The sequence below is a fragment of the Crinia signifera genome, chromosome 8, assembly GCF_055691185.1.
Source record: "Crinia signifera chromosome 8, ASM5569118v1, whole genome shotgun sequence".
Taxonomy (NCBI): domain Eukaryota; kingdom Metazoa; phylum Chordata; class Amphibia; order Anura; family Myobatrachidae; genus Crinia; species Crinia signifera.
Genome location: NC_139224.1, coordinates 49,201,530 through 49,217,288, shown reverse-complemented (window position 1 = coordinate 49,217,288; position 15,759 = coordinate 49,201,530). Strand labels below are relative to the sequence as shown.

The following is a 15,759-nucleotide window of genomic DNA, read 5'->3' as shown; positions in this document are numbered from 1 at the left end:
AGCACCCACCATTCATTCCACCAAAATCTTTGCTGCAAAATCCAAAAATCACTCCTTCCCTTCTAAGTCCTGCCATGCACCCAACTGGTATTTTTTGGTCACATGTGAGGCATTGCCGTACTCGGGAGAAATTGGGGCACAGATTTTGGGGTGCTTTGTCTCCTTCATTCCTTGTGAAAATGAAAAATTTTGAGCCAGAACTGCATGTTTGTGTAAAAAAATGTAATTTTCCATTTTCACATCCCAGTTGTACCAAAATTGGTGAAACCCCTGGGGGTTTGAAATGTACACTATACCCCTAGATGAATTCCCTGAGGGGTGTACTTTGCAAAATGGGGTGACTTGTGGGGGGGTTCCACTGTATTGGTGCTTTGGGAGTCTTGCTAATGCAACATAGCACCCACCATTCATTCCACCAAAATCTTTGCTGCAAAATCCAAAAATCACTCCTTCCCTTCTAAGTCCTGCCATGCACCCAACTGGTATTTTTTGGTCACATGTGAGGCATTGCCGTACTCGGGAGAAATTGGGGCACAGATTTTGGGGTGCTTTGTCTCCTTCATTCCTTGTGAAAATGAAAAATTTTGAGCCAGAACTGCATGTTTGTGTAAAAAAATGTAATTTTCCATTTTCACATCCCAGTTGTACCAAAATTGGTGAAACCCCTGGGGGTTTGAAATGTACACTATACCCCTAGATGAATTCCCTGAGGGGTGTACTTTGCAAAATGGGGTGACTTGTGGGGGGGGTTCCACTGTATTGGTGCTTTGGGAGTCTTGCTAATGCAACATAGCACCCACCATTCATTCCACCAAAATCTTTGCTGCAAAATCCAAAAATCACTCCTTCCCTTCTAAGTCCTGCCATGCACCCAACTGGTATTTTTTGGTCACATGTGAGGCATTGCCGTACTCGGGAGAAATTGGGGCACAGATTTTGGGGTGCTTTGTCTCCTTCATTCCTTGTGAAAATAAAAAATTTTGAGCCAGAACTGCATGTTTGTGTAAAAAAATGTAATTTTCCATTTTCACATCCCAGTTGTACCAAAATTGGTGAAACCCCTGGGGGTTTGAAATGTACACTATACCCCTAGATGAATTCCCTGAGGGGTGTACTTTGCAAAATGGGGTGACTTGTGGGGGGGTTCCACTGTATTGGTGCTTTGGGAGTCTTGCTAATGCAACATAGCACCCACCATTCATTCCACCAAAATCTTTGCTGCAAAATCCAAAAATCACTCCTTCCCTTCTAAGTCCTGCCATGCACCCAACTGGTATTTTTTGGTCACATGTGAGGCATTGCCGTACTCGGGAGAAATTGGGGCACAGATTTTGGGGTGCTTTGTCTCCTTCATTCCTTGTGAAAATGAAAAATTTTGAGCCAGAACTGCATGTTTGTGTAAAAAAATGTAATTTTCCATTTTCACATCCCAGTTGTACCAAAATTGGTGAAACCCCTGGGGGTTTGAAATGTACACTATACCCCTAGATGAATTCCCTGAGGGGTGTAGATTGCAAAATGGGGTGACTTGTGGGGGAGGTTCCTAACTTTTAGCACTTATGGTGCCTAGAAACCTACATGGTGCCTAAAAAAAAATCTCATAAAAAGGAGGCTCCAAAATCAAGTAGGTGCTCCTTCTATTATGAAGCCTGTGGTTTGGTCAACGTGCACACTAGGGCCACATATAGGATATTTTTGAAAACAAAAGAATTGGGGGAATCAATTTTTAGTCACATTTCTCTAGTAAAATCTACTGTATTCGTTAGAAAAATGTATTAAAATTGAAACTCTGCAAAAAAAAAGAAATTTTGAAATTTCACCTACACTTTGTTTTAATTCCTGTGAAACACCTAAAGGGTTAACAAACTTCCAAAATGCTGTTTTGAATACTGTGAGGGGTGCAGTTTTTGAAATGGCATCATTTATGGGGGTGTCTCACATACAAGTCCCTCAAAGTCACATCAGAACTGAACTGGTCCCTAAAAAAATCAGTGTTTGAAATTTTCATGAAAATTTGAGAATTTGCTATTCATATTGTAAGCCTCCTAGTGTCCAAAAAAATTAAAAGGAAGTTGAAATAATGATGGAAACATAAAGTAGACATATGGTCTATGTTAGTTATTAACTATTTTGAGTGGTATGATTATTTGTCTCACAAGCAGAAAATTTAACATTTTGCAAATTGCTAAATTTTCCATTTTTTCACGATATTTTGGTATTTTTCACAAAAAAACACAGACTGTATCGACGAAAATTTACCACTAACTTGAAGTACAATGTGTCACGAGAAAACAATCTCAAAATCACTGGGATAAGTAAAAGCAAAAAAAAGTTATCCCCACTTAAGTGAGACATGTCAGATTTGAAAAAAAGGGCTCTGTCATGAAGGCACAAACTGGCTCTGTCATGAAGGGGTTAATAAATGTTGTAGTTTATAACTTGATCCAAATCACACGAAAAGGATTTGATATAACAAAACCATTGCTAGATAACTTCCCTAGTGGTGGCAGTGTTGCTTTCATTTTCACGCTGTAATGCCACTGATTGGTTGTCTCAGGGTTGACCGTCCTGTGTATGAGAGCAGGCATGGTTTCGGACAAGCCTAGAAATTCTACAGTCCTGAAGTGTCCCCTAGTGGTCAGCTGTATGTACTGACCCAGTGTTTTGTGGCTGTAGGATTGATTTACACAAAGCTTTCGTAATATGGTTACTTTGTCCAGATTTAGTTTTGATGTTCCACAGGTTCAGTTTAAATACTTGTTTAAAAACTATTTAAATAATTGTGTTTCATAGGGATTCCTGCACTTAATAAATCTATTAAATTTCATCCTTTTTATTATTAATTGGTGTTGGATAAGTAATGAATAATAAAACACAGCAGAGATTTTCCATAAGGTCAGGTTCATGTAAAGCCATAATATAGGTAAGCTGAAAATTTATTTTTACTGTCTAATATTACAAAATGCCCCAAAACAATAAACAACACTTTCAACGTGAACTGAACTCAACTGTGATTAGGGCATTGTGTTTCATTATTACACTTAGATTTTTAGTTCTAAAATAAAGGGCATCTGTTATGCATCACATCCAAATTGTGTATTTTCTAATATAACATTTGTCCAGGTCATTCTCCCAAACATGGCTGCTCTTTATGTACACTAGTTTTGTTTTGTTTTAATTCAATTTTAGGTCATCTAATTATTTTTTTGGTTTTTGTTTTATAATTCCTAGTATTCAAAATTGTACATGTATGCTATTTGTATGATAATACACGGTCTAGGATCACAAGAGGATTGTAGCAGATTCTTGGCCAGTCTTTTTTTGTTGGGAAATATTAGGATGAATTCTTGGAAGTCATTTAAAAAGCTAAACGGATCACAATTTATTTTTTTCTGTTAGACAGGTTGTGTCATTCCAAAACTTTGTGATTCATAACTGTTAACATATACGGTAAGGATTATATCCAACAAAAATGTGACCGTTTGGGGTGTGTATTTGTTAACATGTTGATTGGAAGAGATCACCCACAAACAGCTTCTGACCTGGACACTGTTCTCCTTTTCCGCAGCCCCAGAATGAACATGTCTTCCAGGAGAGCATGAAACTTGAGGCTGTCAATCCCTTTCAGCCACAAGATGTCTGCATCGCTACCGTGACCAAGGCCAATGGCCCCTACATCTGGATTCAGCTTGAAGGTCCATCATTTAAAACTACATTCTGTTAATTTTTATGATGTATAGGCATTTACTAACGCAACACTTTTGTGTGAGTGAAAGACCTAAAATGAAAGTAAATACATGACGTGGCCATCAGACCAAACTGCGTGCGAGTTCCCTGTGATTCATTGATTTTACAGCTGAAAAGACCTTCTATTTCAGGCAGTAAAATGGGATGCAGTCAGTATCCCAGTGGTCAGGATGCCGACGTTCAATATACCGACGCCGGCATCCCGGCTGCTTTCATAAGACTGGTGCTGGAATTTAAAAAAGCTTCAGGATGCCAACACCAAAATACCGACAGCTGGCATCCTGATCGGTGAGGATGTAAGGTGAGTTAGATTTAGGCACCTAGTAGTGGGGGTAAGACTGCAGGGTGGGGGGGGGGGGGGGGGTTAGGTTAAGGCAGTGGGGTAAGGGGGTTAGGTTTAGGCACTAGCATGGAGGGTTAGGGTCTCCTAACCCTCCATGGGTCTCCATCGGGATGTCAGCATCGGTATTCTGACCACCAGCATCCTTACCGCTGGTCATCCGTATGCTGTAAAGTATAGCAACCACAGAGTGTGCCATTTTCATTATCCACACTATACTAATATGTTAAATGGTTATATTTGGTTGCAGCATATCAGTTTCCATTCAGCCATCTTATTCAATATGCTCCTTTAATGCTTAGTTTAGTTTTGCCTAGAACGCCATGTTTTTGAGGCTAGAACATTGTGTAATATGAAGTTCCATAAATTTGTCACAGTGGATATATTCTGGACATAGATGGTTTTGGGGGCTCTTCTGTACAAATATTCATGTGGTCGTGATCTACCACCAGGTGTGAAGACTGCAGTTCCTGAGTGCATTGTCCATGTGGAGTCTATGGACATCTTTCCAGTGGGATGGTGTGAGACCAACGGACACCCTCTATGCACCCCACCTCGTACACAAGGTGGGAACTTTTAACTTAAGTTGTTTTTTAGGTGGAAGACTCAAATGTAAGTTGAGTGAACTTAAAAAGATTACCAAGAAGAAGATCATACTGTATTTAACGAAACAAATCATATTCAGTTTTGTATTCTTAAGTGTTGGGGCGGGATGTATCAACATACATCCCCGCCCTTCGCACGGCAGCCGCCGCGATGCTATCGCATATGTACTAACATATGCGGCCAGCATCGGGCTGCGGTAACGGAGACCCCCGCGATACCTGTGATGTTGGCTGCGGGGGTCTCCGTTACCTCCCGGCGGCTGCCAGCGTCCCCCTGTGTCTCCTCCTCCCCCCTGAAGCCGGATGTCCTGCCGGCTGTCACACCAGGGGGAGGAGATGATCACAGGAGGACGGGAGGGGGTGGGAGCGCGGACGGCGTACGTCGGGCGGCGAAAGAAGCCCATAGGCTTCTATAGGGTATCGCCACCCTCTGGGTGGCGATACCCTGGCCTGCGAAAACGGGGCAAACCGGTGATGATACATAGGAAAATGCGGTAAAACGGGGGTTTTACCGCATTTTCCCGTTAGTACATCCCGCCCAAAGTCTCAAAAACACTTATACGTGCGGTTCAAGCAATTATCTGATGCCAATTCGGTACTATGTGTTTGTCATGCCACTCATGAGATGTGGAATTCCATGGTGTGACACCCGATGTGACCAAGAGACACCCACGTGACCCTAAAGGGGTGTGACTTTAGCCCTTATTCTGATCGCTTCCCTTGGACGCGAATTCGGGCAGCGTACCGATGTTGTGCGTATACGCAGAACCATTACTGCGCAGGTCTGTACGCAGGGAGTGAGCGGACTCAGCGAGAATTCCGGTCTCTGAGTGCTCACTCCTGGCCTTCCGAGCAGGGGGTGGAGAGGGGGGTTGTGGCATCATCAGGGTCATTACCATATGCAAACGGACAGCACTCCCTTTGCACAATGTTTGGGAGATTATGTAGCTCCTGAGAAATGGTTCTGTCTTTCAGAATAGACATTTGTACATTATAGTTCTTGCTACAAACATCTAATTTTGTTTTATATTTAATTTTTTTCTTATATGTTTTAGCAAAACCGTGTAAGAAGATTGGCAGCCACTCTGAGAAGCAGTAAGTAAATGGAAGCCACATCTACAAATAGTGGGTCTCATTTACGAAGCGCACTCAATGTGCACCACAAAACACTTTCATTTTGCACTGATGTACCTAGATGGTCCGATGCGCCACAGAACTCGTCTCTCGGGAGACGTCTCTGCAAATTAGAAGAGTTCCTGGGTGTTCTGAAAATGGGACACCCTACAAGAGGAGCAGAGTGCTTAAATCCTGACTCCTACCGCTACATCATCTCCCCTGTCCGTTAAATAAATCTTTCAGTTTTTCTTCAAAGTACTGCTTGGCGAGCCTTATTTCTGGCTTATAAAATTACGGGTGAGGTGACATCAGAAGTGTTTTTAACAGGTGGCTTTACTTTTTTGTGTGTAGAAAGTTTTTTATTATATTGGTCGTATTGTGCCCACAAACGCATTTATCATCTGGTGGATTTTAAAGCACAGAGCTTTAAAAAAAATCACAGGTGCTTTTGCAGACACTCTCTGAATCATATAATACACTTTGGGCCTGATTCAGTAACACTTGCTAAGCAGCGGTCGTTTGCTGCTTAGCGAGCAGCTTAACACCGCCCGGCAGGCGAATGAACGCCTGACACGCGAATCCCCCCCCCATCGAATGATCACCTCTCCTTCCCTTTGCAAATAAGTCAGTCTAAATTTACTATTATTTGGCTTGGAAATGGGCGCGAACGGGGCAGCCGCTTGCGTCATGTGATGTCAGCCGCCCACACCGTACAGGTTTCACCACACCTGCATTCGGATGGAGACGCCCAGCGCGTTTCTGGGTGCACCCACCATTTTTGGGGGCATGCCCAGGAAATGCTCGGTGTCCCAATGTGCCAGCCCTCTGTCCTCCTCCTTGGTGTAAATGCCTCAGCAACTGTGATAGTCGCCCAAGGCGTTCGCACAGCGGCCCTGTACATGGATATATTCGCTTTTATGCATGCGCAGAACTGCAGCAAATACATCGGAGACCAATCACAAGTGAATCAGGCCCTTGGTGCACAAAATTCCATCCAATATCTGTACAATGCAACCACACTAATAACAATATGTCAAAAAATAAAAAAATATATGTGTAGACCACAGGTATGGAAGGAAAGCCAAGACACAATAAATATAAATCATTTATTAGAATCAGTCTAGACAATATTATCTGATTTGATTTTATATAAAAAATTACTCGAATAAAAAAAAAACTTAACATTCATTTTAATGGATTGATTTTATATAAATGTATATGGGGCTTACAGAATCAAGTTAGGGGATCGGCATATTGGAACTGCAAGTCCCAGGTTGATTAGGGGACACACTGGATCTGTGTGCAAGTAAACCTATTTATAACAAGAAGATGCAGTCATTAGGTCGACGGTGTCTAAGTTGACAGTCAAAAGGTGAACCACTGTTGGCCGACAGTCAAAATGTCGACACAAGCAAAAGGTCGACATTAAAAAAATCACCATGAGGTTTTACCTATTTTTTTTTTAAAGAACTTGTTCATACTTTACCCTCCCAGTGGACATAAAGGGGGTATATTATAGTAACGGGAGCATGCGAGGGGACACGATACACTTATAGGTTGTCATTGACGACAGACACCAAAAAAAGTGAAAAACCCATGTTGAATTTTTCCATGTTGACCTTTGCTCGTGTTTACCTTTTGACCATGTCAACCCAACCGATTGTCGACCCTATGACCCATACCCTATACCAAGTTCCTACAAGCACCAAGCTGCACCAGAGTCATTGGGACGCGGATGTCCCTGTGCTGGGCAGATCATTTAAAAGCCATCAGGAAGAGTCTGCAGAGTGAACGTCCGTCCTACGCCAACTCACTGCTGAGGTGCTCTCTCTTCCCTGCTTAATAATGAGCAGCAGACATCTTTATAATCTGTATTCCAAAACAGACTTGTCCTGTGGTCCTTTCTCATATCCATGTTCTGGAGGTGGCCTTTTTCACTCATACTTCTCAGCTGATGGCGCAATATGTGCACTGTCAGTGGGGAGTCAGTGTGTACACTGCATCATGTCCCAAAATGGTGCTTTGCATAAAAGTGTGGCTAACAGCAATAGTAGTGGTGGCCAGTACCCAGCACCTCCTTAAGAAATGACTCGTAAAACAATTTGGTAGGTGAGTCTGGAAGCAGCCTGTGATATATGTTTTGCACTCCTTAGCTATATCATGGCTTCTCTTGAAATTAAATTGGAATAATCTTAAAGACCCTAGACTTAATCTAGTGTTGTTATTACAGCAGTCAGGGATTATTGCCTCACCCAGCCAAGTCCTTAAACAACAAGTAATACACTAGTTTGGATAGTGCTAATAAGATGAATGAAATAAGATGATCTATATAATAAAATCATTAGAATAATCTAGAACTCATTCACAATAAACATTCCATTACAGCCCAAGTGTTAAAAGAAAGATGTCCAATATCCACTGAACAATTTATCATATTAGCCCCAATGCCGTCTCTTACTTGGAATTTGGGGGTTAGCTAAATCCCCTAGTGACCATATTTTAACCGATCAAGACCGTAAAAATGCAGTGGCAGAACTTGTGGGTGGTGAGCCCAGGTGCAAAAATATAATTCTCGCCGCACTCCTCCACTCCAACCAAAGTTCACAATATGCAACACGGCAGTGGGTGAAGGAAAAACAGTTAGCGACAGGGGCAGCAGTGGGCACCTTAGTCCAGTGCATGGCATCTGCTGCACCAATGGCAGTTCCGCCTGTGTGTCCATGGCATGGCTTTTCATGGATACTATGTATTTTCAGGCTAATTTCCCAAACTATTTAGATGGCTCAAATTGACCATGATAAAAGCCCACAATAATAAGGTAATGGAATATCCCCTCTAGATGAATAAAATAATGTGTTTTAGTCTTTATGAAGTATGCCAGTATAACAATTTCCCCTACTCCTTTGTTTCTGACACATTTTGGGGCCCGTTTAATAACAATATTTGTACTAAAATAATGTGAGAGGGTATTTTCCCACCCTTTTCATATTCTAGTTTCACCAGAATGCACTACAGGGCTTTTTAGAGCCGTTTTCTAGAAAAACTGCTTCAAACAATTACATTTGCATTGTTAGTAAGCAGATCTTATTTATTTATTTATTTATTTACAGTTCGTTATATAGCGCAGCATATTCCGTTGCGCTTTACAATGGGAAACAACAGTGATCAAACAAACTGGGTAGATACAAACTGACATAGAGGTCTCATTTCCCATACTTATAATGGAAATTGCCATGTCATAATAACACCAGCTTCAGCTGGCAAATCACAGTAATCAGATACAAATTCTGGGCACCAGCACAGTGTAAAAAAGTAATAAAAAAATAATCATACTCGCCTCCCCAGGGTCCACGGTTCGCTGCTCCTGTAAGGGCTGCCGGTCTCCGGGGCCTCCTGCTGCACTGTGACACCTGGAGCAGTAAAGTGACGCTCCATGTTGGAGGGTATGCTGTTCCTGTACTAGTTGAGCTTACATTCTATAGCCTACCACAGGCACACAAACGCTAGGGCAGGGATGGGTGAAAGCTTTACATTTAATCAGAGAGGGCCACTTTTCTGTAAAAGACATTAGCCGGCATTTTATATGCATTGCAAGCTGAAACAAAAATACCGAGCAGGAAGGAGCAGGTGCCGCAGGTGAATACTTGAAGGCCGCCTGTTGCTCATCCATGCACTAGAGTCAAGTTACCGTAGCTATGACTCAGTTAACTTCCTGTAATTGCCTTGGGGAGAGATAAAGTACTATCCTATCCCCTCTTAAGTGTCATAATACATTCTATGTTTAAAAAATGGCAGGCGCTGATTGGTTGGTACTTTATCACTCTCCGAGCCTTAGTATATCTGCCCCAGAATACTTTTGATCCATTAAAGGAAATGTAAGTGATTGGAGGAATCCTACACAAGCACGGGGAGAATGTACACATTCAGAGTCGGACTGGCTCCTGGGATAAGCTTCCATTCCATTTGTACCTGGGCGATTTTTAGAGGCACTTGGGTCTCTGCACTGGCAACTACTGTACAATCAACCTGTGTGATGTCGGTGATGCAGGTACCAAGAGCCAAGTGTTTCTAACATTGCGCCTACATAAGTGGACCGGAAGTGTATCCCCGGTGACTCCGTACGACTCTGTATATATATAGATAATGTTCTGCTTCAGTGTTGCAAATTGACAACTACCACTACTAGCATGTTATCCTGCATGGAAGAGGGCAGTGGAAGCATAATATATTGGGGAATATGTTACCATAAGTCTTTGGAGGCCACTGTTGTGTGGTGTCACTCTATAATGCATGTGATGGCAGCTTATTTTAGATAGGGGGAGTGCACAATTTGGGTGACCCATTCGCTTTCACTCCCTTCACTACCTTAGACGATATCCTATTATAGTCTATGTATTTTCAGCCTATGACAAGGAGCAGATATTTTCAATCAATGAGCGATGGTCATTATCATGGTATCCAATTAGCGGACGTTTTTATTGGCCGAAAATTGACCCGCGAACAGGCAAAAACATATATTACGGGTGCCTGCTGCTGCTTAACAGCTTAACATGCTTTGCATGCCTCCGCTATCGGGAGAAGGGACGCCGGCATCAAGTCTAATCGGATAGCCCTGGCCAGACCTATTAGGGTATCGCCCTTAGGGTCTAGCTCAGCATGGATCGCTATTTAGAGAATTCCCAGTCCAGTAGATTAATGAACAAATGCATGTGCTCAGTGATCGCATCGCACGTACGCATATTGCAAATAAATATCCATACGCCTAGCAGTTAGACAGGAAGCCAGTGTTTAAGGATGGAAACATGGAGTTTTCTGGGTATGTTTGTAAAAACGCAGGCATGCCAAGGCTTTTTTTTTAGGTAGGTCTGATGCCAGCAATGACCACTTTCATCTTATTTCTTAAGCAGATTTGTAGAAGCCTTAAACTGGTGCAGATGGAAAAAGTTCTTAGATGTTTCTTTTTTGTGAATGGATCTGCGATAATGATTTGCAAGGCTTTTATTTTTTTTCTTTCTGGGTGGCGACTTTCTGATTGTAGGCAACTGTTCTTTTCTCAAATTTGCAATCCATGTTAAATTAGGCCCTTAGTCTGCTATTAAATTAACGTAAGATTTTTGCATTTCCAAATATATGTTTCATGCAGCAAACTGAAACCTTGTGTCTTTTTTCTTTTTAGAACCCTTCCCACTAAGAATGGTCATGGACCAAGTGGACTAAATCCTACAACGTGCAGCACCAGTAAGAAATCTCTGTACACTTCTTTTTTTGAAATCTTTCTTTTTTGAGAAAAATTGTTTATTTGATTTTGAATACATGTCAATATGGGTTTAAACTTTAAACATAGAAAAAGATACATTGATAAATGAAAAAGAAGACCTGCATATTGTTATGGTAATAAAATTGTCAATGATCAAAATGAGACGAAGTGAACGTCCATAAAAACTATAAAGACAACAAAATGATTATCCTGGCATATATAAACATAAAGTTAGAAATACACGAGTGTGGGCCTAGATGAAGGGGAAAGGGAGCAAGAATAAAAGAAAGGGGAAGAAGAAATTAGGACAGAGGTAGAGGGATGAGAAAGAACAGAATGAGTAACGAAAGCTAGTGGAGTTGTCGATGGTCATCATTACGATATTAGGGGTATTTGATGGTAGAAATGAGCTTTTTGGATAGGTGACCATGTCTGCAAAGGGATTCAAGTGGTGAGCGAGATAGGGATGGGGCTGATGGACAGGGAGAGTTATAAAAATGACGGAGCTGTAGATATTGATAGAAAACTTGATTTGGGAGAGAGAATCTAGATTATAGAGATGCAAATACGGGGAAGGATGACAAGAGAGCAATATCTAGTGGGAAAAGGATATTGTGTCAGGTCCAGAAGTGAAAGGATTTATGATCTATCCCTGGCATAAAAGCAGGATTATTCCAAATAGGAATCAATAAGGGATGGAGTGATCGTAACTTATAAGTCTTAACGCTAATGTCCCAAGTACATAGGGTATGTCTGGTAGTTGGAAGGAGCGTAGAGGAGACAGGACGGTCCGATGGAGGAATCCATAGCAGAGTATCTAGGGAGTAGTATGCTATGCTAGTGGCTTCAATAGACGTCCAGACTCTCTGAGCAGGTGCGGCATGCCAAAGAATGCATGGAGCGAAATGGACAGCCCGATAGTATTTAACAAAATCTGGGAGTCCAAGACCGCCCATGGTGTGCTGTTTTTGAAGTACTGACTATAGGCTTCTTCCCAGCCCATATAAAATTATTAATATCTCCCTGGAGTTGTTTTAGAGTTTTGACTAACGCAATTATTTAAACTGCTACCTACATTGTCTGGTGGGTCTGTGCATGCGGAAGGTGTTTTATGCGCATGTGCAGCTCCCCTTTGCGAACGGCTTCAGCGACTTGCATAGTCGCCGAGCCGTTCACAGGGGCGGGGCGGACAGCGGCAGGGTTCGCCCATATGAACGCCCAGCGATTTATGAGCTTCCCCATGAAAACGCATGGCTATGCGGATGGGCCCATGCCACAGGACGTCAGCCGCCTGCCTTGTCTTCATCCCGGCACTCGCAATTAAAAGTCAGGTACCACTGAGGTTTATTTGCAAAGCCAGGAGAAATCATTGGATGGTTGGCAACCATCCAATGATTTCTCGTGCAGAGAAATGCGAGGGGATGGGTTTTTATAACAGATCCCCTCGCATGGTTTATCAGCGGTGCCAGGGGAGCGGGGGGTGAATAGGATGCAATATGTAGAGAGCGATCCTATAAAAAGTGTACAAATTCCATGTTTGTGACAGCAGGTCCGATGCGATGCGTGGTACCGCAGACATTGCACCGGAGCCTGTGAGTCACAGCTGCTGCATTAGCAGGCTTGGGTGGGATCACATATGATATATATCATATGTATGTGACAGCAGGACCGATGCGATGCGTGGTACCGTGGACATCGCACCGGAGCCTGCGAGTCGCAGCTGCTGCATTAGCAGGCTTGGGTGGGATCACGTGTGATATATCGTATGTATGTGACAGCAGGTCTCCGATGCATGGTACTGCAGACATCGCACCAGAGCCTGAGAATCGCAGCTGCTGCATTAGCAGGCCTGGGTAGGATCACACGTGATATATCGTATGTATGTGATAGCAAGTCTGATTCGATGAGTGGTACTGCAGAGATCACACCGGATCCTGTGAGTCGCAGCTGCTGCATTAGCAGGCCTGGGTGTGATACTGTATATGATATATGAAACTCCCAGGGTTTGTGCATGCACATAATCACACATGCTCATGCACAAACCCCAAACATCAGGGATTTGGCCAAATTTGACCCCAAACGAAAGGGTCTCAATTGGCCCTTAAATGAGTTGGATGTAACTGGCAACATTTTCATAGTAATTAGCAGCTTAGCAGCTCTTCCAACACACCCATGAGGTGGCTGCTCAATGTCGTTTTTTTTGTGGGGTGTCGCCAGTAGCCCTAATCCCCAGCTTGTTCACGTCAATTCCCTCCAGTTTCAAAACAGAAACTAAAGTAAAAGAGAAAAACTGTGTAAACGTGTAACAGTTATTGTTGGAACTGGAGGGATCAGTGACAAGTCTTATTCATTTGAAAAAACAACACTGTAAAAAGTGTAAAAACTTTTGAACTTTAAAAAAAAAAAAAATCAGGAACTTACTCACCGCTTTAGACCACTGATCTTATGTTTGGTTGTTCTGCTGGGAGCCTTCAGGTGAGGTGGGAGAAATCCAGGATGATGGTTCGAGCGCGGCACAGAGGGCAGGTGTTGCTGATCTGCAGCCATTCTGTCAGACAGGGAACATGGAAGGTGTGGTGACAATGTGATACAGCTCTTTCTGTACCTACCTCAATGTCCGAGATGCAGATGGTGCAGTACTCTGGTGCCTCTCCGTCTGCAATGGTGCGCCTGCTGAAGGTGGGGAGAGGGGGAATGATGAAGCGCATGACCCTTTCCAGCATGAGGAGTTCTTCTCTCACTGCAGCTGCCTGATGGTCACTGGCAGGGGGCTCATGTCGTCCTCTTCCTGGTGATCGTCCAGATATTCTTCCTGATGGACTCCCATGGGATGGTCTGCGGCGTCCTGACCTCAGCCATGCCGCCCTGATGATCTGGGTTGGACTGGTGTTTCTAAGCAGCTGGGCTAACTCCCTTCGGCTCATGGTGGCTGGTGAATATCGCTGTAAAAATGGAAATCAAAAGCACAGATGTGATTATGCGCGGAGATCCTGTCACTGGTGAATTGGTGGTGGTGAAACAATTTGATCTTTCTTGGGATGTCTTCTCTCCTGTGTATGCAGCAGCTTCTACCCAGGAAATGCCAGTGCTGAGGCTTTATACCATGGAGGATGTGGCATGCGGGCGGCAGTTGGTGATGGTCATGCGGCATATCACATCTACAGTATACTCCACATCATCCTCTTCCCACTGATATTACACAGTTATTACTGGTGATCGTCCAGATATTCTTCCTGATGGACTCCCATGGGATGGTCTGCGGCGTCCTGACCTCAGCCATGCCGCCCTGATGATCTGGGTTGGACTGGTGTTTCTAAGCAGCTGGGCTAACTCCCTTCGGCTCATGGTGGCTGGTGAATATCGCTGTAAAAATGGAAATCAAAAGCACAGATGTGATTATGCGCGGAGATCCTGTCACTGGTGAATTGGTGGTGGTGAAACAATTTGATCTTTCTTGGGATGTCTTCTCTCCTGTGTATGCAGCAGCTTCTACCCAGGAAATGCCAGTGCTGAGGCTTTATACCATGGAGGATGTGGCATGCGGGCGGCAGTTGGTGATGGTCATGCGGCATATCACATCTACAGTATACTCCACATCATCCTCTTCCCACTGATATTACACAGGGGGACATGTGGGAAATCAGTGGGAAATGGCATGTTAGTGCTGAGGAGTCATTACACCAAGAGCAGGGTGGTTTGGGGCATCTGCCAAAACCATCTCAGTTCTGCTGCTGGACCCAGTGTGCTCAACTGTCATTGCTGCTGCCACCAATTGGTGATCTCTGTGGTCCCGGCTGCCAAACATTAAATAGTGTCTGTCTGTCTCTATCTATCTATCTATCTATCTATCTATCTATCTGTCTGTCTGTCTGTCTGTCTGTCTGTCTGTCTGTCTGTCTGTCTGTCTGTCTGTCTGTCTGTCTGTCTGTCTGTCTGTCTATATCTATATTATTTTAAACATTACTGTGACAAAGGTCAATAAAGACTGAAATGTTGTTGCCATTAGAGACTACTGTGTCCTGCTTTGTATATTGACAACAAGTCCTGTGAGTGCCACCATTCCCAGCATGTATATTGTGTAACTCCATGCTGGAAGGCACAGGGCAATTATTAGTAGGAGGAGCTACGGGTACCATTGGAGTGCCAGTCTCCTTCTGTGACTGATTTTAAACAGACATATTTTTTTATGGTATACAATCACTAGGTCTCCAGTAACTAACCCGACATGACTGAAGGTCGACATGACTCAAGGTCGACATGACTGAAGGTCGACAGGTCATTAGGTCGACATGGAGTTTTTCACTTTTTTTGAGCCAACGTGCCAACAGGTGGTATTTCATGCCGAGTGCAGTGGTGCTACATTTCAGTGTCCATGTCGACTGTGTCGAAATTCAGGGGGAAAAAAAAGTGAAAAACCCCACATCGACCTAATGATTGTGTCTACCTAATGATCTGTAGATCTAACCCATGACAACCTTGCGGATAGATGTGGAAGGTGCACACATAGGTTAGGTTGCTGTGAGCAATCTTACCTATGCGTGCATGCTGGGGAGGAAATGGGTGGGCAGCTAACATCCGGTGATGTCAGCTGCCTGCACCCCCCAACATCACGGCCGCATTAGCATGAGAACACCCAGTGTTCTCATGGAAATGCCCATGACTGCCTGGCGCCCCACGCCTCTCACTGCTGCCCG

General features: G+C 43.4%; 1 protein-coding gene across 1 annotated transcript in view; it reads left to right on the top strand.

The window, feature by feature from the left end:
- Positions 1-15,759, top strand: part of SFMBT1 (Scm like with four mbt domains 1) — a 106,106-nt gene that overhangs the window by 72,598 nt on the left and 17,749 nt on the right. The window contains exons 11-14 of the mRNA XM_083156325.1: positions 3,569-3,695; positions 4,540-4,653; positions 5,748-5,787; positions 10,985-11,046. Coding sequence (XP_083012451.1) covers positions 3,569-3,695; positions 4,540-4,653; positions 5,748-5,787; positions 10,985-11,046 — 343 coding nt within the window. The remainder of the gene's footprint in view (positions 1-3,568; positions 3,696-4,539; positions 4,654-5,747; positions 5,788-10,984; positions 11,047-15,759) is intronic.